This window comes from Pyrus communis, chromosome 14 (genome assembly GCF_963583255.1).
Source record: "Pyrus communis chromosome 14, drPyrComm1.1, whole genome shotgun sequence".
In the NCBI taxonomy this organism is placed as follows: Eukaryota; Viridiplantae; Streptophyta; class Magnoliopsida; order Rosales; family Rosaceae; genus Pyrus; species Pyrus communis.
In genome coordinates, this window is record NC_084816.1 from 8,767,515 (window position 1) to 8,774,742 (window position 7,228).

At 37.6% G+C, this 7,228-nt stretch overlaps 1 protein-coding gene across 2 annotated transcripts; it reads left to right on the forward strand.

Annotated features, from left to right (window-relative positions):
• Window positions 1-4,084: 4,084 nt before the first annotated feature.
• LOC137714710 (ruBisCO large subunit-binding protein subunit alpha) lies at window positions 4,085-7,228 on the forward strand. Of its 2 annotated transcripts, none has more exons than XM_068453856.1 (8): window positions 4,085-4,244; window positions 4,669-4,849; window positions 5,015-5,136; window positions 5,261-5,468; window positions 5,563-5,708; window positions 5,803-6,109; window positions 6,236-6,687; window positions 6,814-7,228. In XM_068453856.1, exons 1-8 carry the CDS (start codon window positions 4,191-4,193, stop codon window positions 7,099-7,101), a joined length of 1,758 nt encoding a protein of 585 aa, XP_068309957.1. In that variant the 5' UTR covers window positions 4,085-4,190; the 3' UTR covers window positions 7,102-7,228. The 2 variants fall into 2 exon arrangements, with proteins under 2 accessions (XP_068309957.1, XP_068309956.1); XM_068453855.1 differs by having other exon boundaries at window positions 4,092-4,244; window positions 4,666-4,849.

Consider the following 7,228-nt stretch of genomic DNA (forward strand, 5'->3'; position numbering starts at 1 on the left):
AATATATATATATATATATATATATTTATATATTGATCATCACCCTATTACGCATTCTTTTACAACGATCCGAGCTCTCTATTTTTTAGTCTTTTCATTGATTATCCTTAAGAAAAATTAATTCAATTTGAAACCATTTATATGTTTAAGTATCATCAAGAAATTTCATATTTTTTAGAACACCACATTTTTCAATTTCGTTGTCCAAATTAGATGTCTCAATCATTTCTAATTTAGCTAATATTTTGTAAGAATAAGATAATTTAAAAAGTATAATTTTTTTAAGAAAAAATAGACTATTATGATCATGAAAACCAATATGAAGTGTACCACACAAGAATCCCCATTTTTAAAACAAAAAAAAATTATTATTATTATTATTATTATTAAAAAAAAAAAAAAAAAACATGCGAATACTTTGATGGTGGCTTTGCTTTCAGTGGCGGCGGCAGTATTCATAATTTAAGCTTTGGGTTTGTTTTATAATTTTAGTAGCTCTTGGGGTCGATAAGCTTGACTTAAAGATAAATTTTAATCTTAGCGGTGTGCGTTATTTAGTTGTTTGTGAAGCTTTTGTTCATAGTTGGTGTAAATATTGATTTCCTGTTGATTAAAAGTTCTCTATTTTGATTAAATAAATAAATACAGTCGCAAAACGACATTACCAACATCCGGTCTTTTGTGTCACCATCTTCAACATATCAATCTATTCATGTGAGAATTTCATAGCCATTAGTTCATACTCAAATGGATAATAAAACGATAGGAAAACTAATGAAAAAAAACTTGAAAATTTTAAGTTTTAACGATAAGGACAAAATAAAAGGTAAAGTGAATAGTACTAAGATTGAATTTTTAGTGTAAAAATGTGATTTTTCGTTAAAGTAAACAATACCGAAAGTTTTTCGTTAAAATTCCCTAAAACGATGGCACACCTATCAATTTAGCACACTCCCTTTCAGAAACTACTTCGTCTGCGTGGTGGAGTACATAAAGTAGTGCTAGAAGGGGTACTACCTGAAGTGACACCATTTTGTGTGATAGCCATAACACATCGTTCAGCTTTCTGTAACAGCCACTCTACTGTCTGCCCTTCGGTCTTGCAACCAAGCTCGCATGTGAGTTGAAAGAGACGGTTCGGCGCATCTCGGTGTTAGGTGAATACGAGGTTCACGACCATTTACCTTAGTACGAAGGCGTTTGGTAGATTTTTCATGGCAGAGGTTTGTGGTTGATACATTATTTGGTGACATGGTTTTCCTTCAATTCTCTTGAGGAGTGATAGAGAGGTAATTGATTTCCAAGTTATTTTCTCTGAAATTTTTGGTGGTTTGTTGAGATTTATATATGTGCCCCGTATGTATAAATTTGGTAATTTTTATAGATGTGAGTTCAAAATATCCTTGTTGTAATATGCGTGTAACTTTCTTATTCTTCTTCTAATTTATATTGAAATTTAAATGCTTCATTCTATTTTTAGTGGGTTGATTCATAAAAATAACATGTATTGTACATGCATGAATGACTATGTATGGAAAATCGAAGGAAAGGAAAATTCCAACGTATGGCTTGCGGATTTTCCTTTTCATCTATTTTTAATAAATTATTAGTTTTATTATATTTATCATAATCCCTAATGTGAAGGTTCAGATGCTAAGGTGTTGACCCCTTCAATCATGATGGTTTTTTAAGTTGAAAATCGATTAATGTAATCCTTAATATTAGCCCGCAAATCAATATTGTCATTTCGTCGTTATTCTGTCTAAATCAACGTTGAAAATGGTCACGTGCCCCCACATGACCACATTTTCATGGCCAATATTGTTAAATAACTGTACTCCTTATAATTTGACCAACTACCTCCCTTTCCTCAATTCATGTCTGCTTTTTCCTCCATTTTTTCATAACGTCATTTGTTAAGCAACCTCAAATTAGCCCTTACATAGACCAATTACTAAGCTTTGTTCTGTTACTTGCCACTAGAAGGGGACTTCACCAAGCGCCATGGCTCTTTTTTTTCTTGGGCCTTCCCGTTTGCTTCTTGTACACTATAGGATCAATTAGAGTAAGTCTGATCACATGATTAGGTCATTGATCTAGGGTAGGCATTAGGGTTTTGACGGGGGAGAAAGCCCTTAGATATGATGTTTGCTTTTAGCAATCGTCCAAATACATTTGTGGGTCTTGTTGCTTCAAAATTTCAATAAACCACTCCCATGTGTTCTGGTTTTCAATCTCCACAATTGCATATGTTATAGGAACATCTCATTAATTGCATCAATCCCAACTACAATTAATATATGTCAAGGATATTGGCCTCTAAGCCTTCATTTAAGGGTTGGTTTAAGGTTGCTTAATTTTTTATAAAAGCAGCTTCTTAAAAAGTTAGGGACCTTAATTGTGTTCAGCAAATGAAATAAAAAAAGTTTTTTTTTTTTTTTTCAAAAAATTGGTACAAAATAGTATGAAGCAAAAGCAACTTTACACATGCTTATAAAAAATGCTTTTTCTATCGGAGGTATATGAACAATACTAATTAATGAAACTTTCACATTGACAATCTTACCCCATATCTTTTTTTTTTTTTTTTTTTTTTGCTAAAAGCACTTTTAGCACTATAATTTACTAAAAACACTTACCTACATTTTTACATAGCTGTTGTTGGAACCAAATCTGCGCACCGTCGTGGATAGTGGAGACACAAAGTTGAGCAACCCGCAAAACAAGAACAACCATGAGCAAGCCTACGACTAGGGTGGGCACTTTAAGAAAGGAAGCCAAGCCTCACAAACATACATGCACCTTCGTTGAAACAGGTTGTGCCTCATCCTGATGCCGCCCAAGGGCTCTTCGACGGTCAAGTTAGTAAGCTGTTTTAGACTCAAGCAGTGGGCAAGAGAATTAAAGTACAGAGATTGCATTACTAGAGACAAATCCTAGATGAGTGTATTTATATTGTGTAAAGAGTGACCTTTTTAGGATAGAATCCTTCTTCTAAGCCGGGAGAATCTGAGATGATATCTAGAAGTAGATATTGTCTTAGGAGTTGTGATTACTTGCGGTACATGTCAATTCCTAGATTGTAGCAACTCCAAGACTTATGAAGGATTTGATTGAGTCCATATTCGGATTAGATCGCGTGTCTTGCGGAACAAGTGCAGTCATACCAGTAGCGTCGTTTGGACTTCGCCTATTGCCCTGGAACAAGGTGATGGTGGTACCGCTGCTCCGTTTAATCCAACTCTACATGGAGCTAGTGAGTCCATGACTGGACTTCTGAGGTAACGGTATTCAAATCACCTTACTCCAAACGTAGAAAATCATGGTCCCACAAATTGTTTATTTTGCCTTATATTTATTTATAATTTTTTAAGTAATTAACTACGAGGGTAAAATTGTCATTAAGTGATTTGTTATGCTGATATCAGCAATTAGTTTTAGTTTTTTTTGGTTAAATGTGTTATGTGAAAGTGAATGGAAATTCAACGAGTGTTAGAGCAACTTTTCAAACTTGAGAGATTTTGTAAAAACACAATAAATTTCAAGGAGTGTGAGTAAAATCAAGAGAGGAATGACAATAAATAAATATTTTAAATGGGATGGTGCTAACAGCCCTCGATAGGCCTTCTACAGTTGGCTGAAAAATTGAGTGTAATATCAATAGTACAAGAATCAAACTCTTATAATAGATTGCAAAATTTAGGTGCGATAAGAGTAATTTATTTAGAGAATTATTATTAGCACTCCAAAAATTTCATTCTACACTTCAAACTTTCTATATTAGGAAAGAAAAATACATTTGTGAAGAATGTAAAATAAAATTTTTAAAGTACGAATGATACTTTTCTTTATTTATTTATTTTAATATGAATGAAACTATCTGTACCTGATTATTGTATACAGACACCGAACTCAACCAAATCACTCCAGCAAAACCACGAAGATGGGCCCAATCCATAAGCCCAGTTAAAAACTCAAAACTCATGTCGCACGTTAGCACCGGGCCTCAGATCAAAGTGTGTTGTTTCTGGAAGCAGGAGAAGGTTCTGGAACGTCATCGCTCTGTCCCCAACAATAATAAAACCCAATATGGCAAAACCCTAGTAAAGCAAAAGCTGCGAGACCCTCTTATCCACACTCTCACACTTCCTACTCCCTCACTAAAGCCTGCGACCCTTGAAGCTCTGACAATGGCGTCCGCCAACGCTCTTACTTCCGCTTCCCTTCTCTGCTCTCCCAAACAGGTAACTGGGTTATATTGGGAAACCGTTTGAATTTCTGGGTTTTGTGCCTCATTTTTTGGTTTATCATTTTCCTGTAAACCAAACATGGTTTAAGGTCTGTGGGCTGGTTTGATTGTGTTTTTGGGCTGTATATTCTGATAATTTGAGGTTTATTTGCTTTAATCTTTCTGGGTTTTGTTTGGTTGGTTAAATTTGCACAATTTCGTCTTTGGGGTGAATTACTGGTAGCTATGTAGCTTGAATTACCGGATAGTTTTGTGATTGCTAGTTGGTTCTTGTTGGAAAGGATGGAAAATGCAGCGTTTATTAATCTGGGGTTCATCGTTTTTGTGGTTTTTGGGTGCTTGTTAATAGCATTGGAGGATTACTATGTTTAATCGGTTTCGGTTTTTCGCTTTGATCTAATTTTGTGATATTTTAGCAGAGTTTGAGAAGGGGAGTGAGTCATCAGCAAAACAATAGGGTGAATTACAGGCAATCAAGGGTTCGCTTCGTTGTGAAGTCCTCTGCAAAAGAAATTTCTTTTGACCAGCATTCACGGCGTGCGCTACAGGCCGGAATTGATAAGCTTGCGGATGCTGTTGGCCTTACTCTTGGTCCTAGGGGTATCTTTCTGTCTTTATCTTAAGTACTTCTCTCGTGTGCATTTGTGAAGAAAAGAAACCCATTTCGCATGTTCAACAGTTTCTAGTACTCAGCGGTTTGTTTTCATGGTATGCTATTTGAACTTGAGTAGTTCCGAATATTGATGTGCGTTTTATGTTTTGAAGGGAGGAATGTTGTGTTGGATGAATATGGTAGTCCTAAAGTTGTGAATGACGGAGTCACAATTGCCAGAGCTATTGAGTTACCTGACGCCATGGAGAATGCTGGTGCAGCTCTCATTAGAGAGGTTTGACCTTTATGTTTATAGTAATTTCCCCAGAGTAGTACCATACTATAGCATGTTACGCAATTTACATTATCGTGGTTGGGTTATTTTTGTTTACCTTGTTTCCTTGTTTCAACTGATTTAGGTTGCCAGCAAGACCAATGACTCTGCTGGTGACGGAACAACAACTGCATCAATTCTTGCACGGGAAATAATCAAGCTAGGGCTCTTGAGTGTGACCTCTGGTGCAAATCCTGTTTCAATAAAGAAGGGTATTGAGAAAACGGTACAAGGGCTGGTGGATGAACTAGAGAATAAGTCTAGGCCTGTTAAGGGTCGTGATGATGTTAAAGGTACTGTGCTTTGATGAGTGTCTGGTTATTTCATTACGTTTAATAATTTACTGAAAGCCCCACATTCTTATCATGATCATTATTTTTCTTACAGCTGTCGCATCTATTTCTGCCGGGAACGATGAGCAAATTGGGACAATGATTGCTGATGCTATTGACAAGGTTGGACCTGATGGTGTATTGTCCATTGAGTCATCATCTTCATTTGAGACCAGCGTCGAGGTAGAAGAAGGAATGGAGGTGGGTTTCCTTTCTTTGGTTTTAGTTGCAGTTCAACTTTTCCTAACTGTATTTTATGATTATCACCTCTTGACGTTGTTGTCTTTGGTTACAGATTGACAGAGGATATATCTCTCCTCAATTCGTTACAAACCCTGAGAAGTTGGTTGTTGAATTTGAGAATGCAAGAGTTCTGGTTACTGACCAGAAGATTTCAGCTATCAAGGACATAATTCCTCTATTGGAGAAGACCACTCAGTTGAGAGCCCCTCTGCTCATAATTGCTGAGGATGTCTCTGGGGAGGCTTTGGCGACTCTTGTTGTGAACAAATTGAGGGGTATACTGAATGTTGCCGCTATCAAAGCTCCTGGTTTTGGTGAACGGAGAAAAGCTCTCCTCCAAGATATTGCCATTTTGACAGGTAAAGATTTGGCTTCGTTTATCAGTTTATAATTCTACAGCACAAGTCAAAGTTTGATATCTGGTATCCAATTAGATGTTGCTTGGTTAGTTTGATACTCATTCGGCTAGTTCTCCATATATTCAGGAGCTGAGTTTCAAGCCAGTGATCTGAGTCTACTGGTTGAGAACACCTCAGTTGAGCAGCTTGGTTTGGCCCGGAAGGTGACAATCTCAAAGGACTCCACTACCATTATCGCTGATGCAGCATCAAAAGATGAGTTGCAGGCCAGAATTGCACAGCTGAAGAAAGAGCTGTCTGAGACGGATTCTGTTTATGACTCAGAAAAGCTGGCTGAGAGGATTGCCAAATTATCAGGTGGAGTTGCTGTTATAAAGGTCGGTGCTGCTACAGAGACCGAACTTGAGGACCGTAAACTCCGTATTGAGGATGCCAAGAATGCTACTTTTGCTGCCATAGAGGAAGGGATTGTGCCTGGTGGTGGCGCTGCTTTGGTGCATCTCTCAGCATACGTTCCTGCCATCAAAGAAAAACTTGTCGATGCAGATGAGCGGCTAGGTGCTGACATTGTCCAGAAGGTAACAATCATTCTATGATAATTCTCTTTTCTAAGACTACTATGTACGTAATTTGGTATCATCTGGCTAATTTGCACAAATACGTATCTTTAAATCTGACAACGCAATCTATGTTGCTGCTTGCAGGCACTGGTAGCACCAGCAGCATTGATAGCCCAAAACGCTGGAATGGAAGGCGAAGTGGTGGTGGAGAAAATAAGGGATAGTGAATGGGAGGTTGGTTACAATGCAATGACAGACAAGTACGAGAACTTGGTGGATGCCGGTGTTATTGATCCGGCAAAGGTAACAAGATGTGCTTTGCAGAACGCAGCTTCGGTGGCCGGAATGGTCCTGACCACCCAGGCCATTGTGGTGGAAAAGGCTAAGCCCAAGTCGACGGCGGCCGCGGCCCCACAAGGCATGACTGTGTAATGTGTAGCATGTTTAGAGTCAGAATTTTTGGTAGCGTGGATTCCGTGCCTTCGGGTCAAAGACGTTTGTTAAAACAGCTGTTATCACTATGAATGAACTTATATAAAAGATGTGATAAAATTGAGAG

Excerpts from the sequence above, each read along its gene's own strand:
- LOC137714710 (XM_068453855.1), top strand. The coding sequence starts at position 4,191 with ATGGCGTCCGCCAACGCTCTTACTTCCGCTTCCCTTCTCTGCTCTCCC. Across the intron at positions 6,110-6,235 it reads AGATATTGCCATTTTGACAG|GAGCTGAGTTTCAAGCCAGT; the intron begins GTAAAGATTTGG and ends CCATATATTCAG. Across the intron at positions 6,688-6,813 it reads GTGCTGACATTGTCCAGAAG|GCACTGGTAGCACCAGCAGC; the intron begins GTAACAATCATT and ends TGCTGCTTGCAG.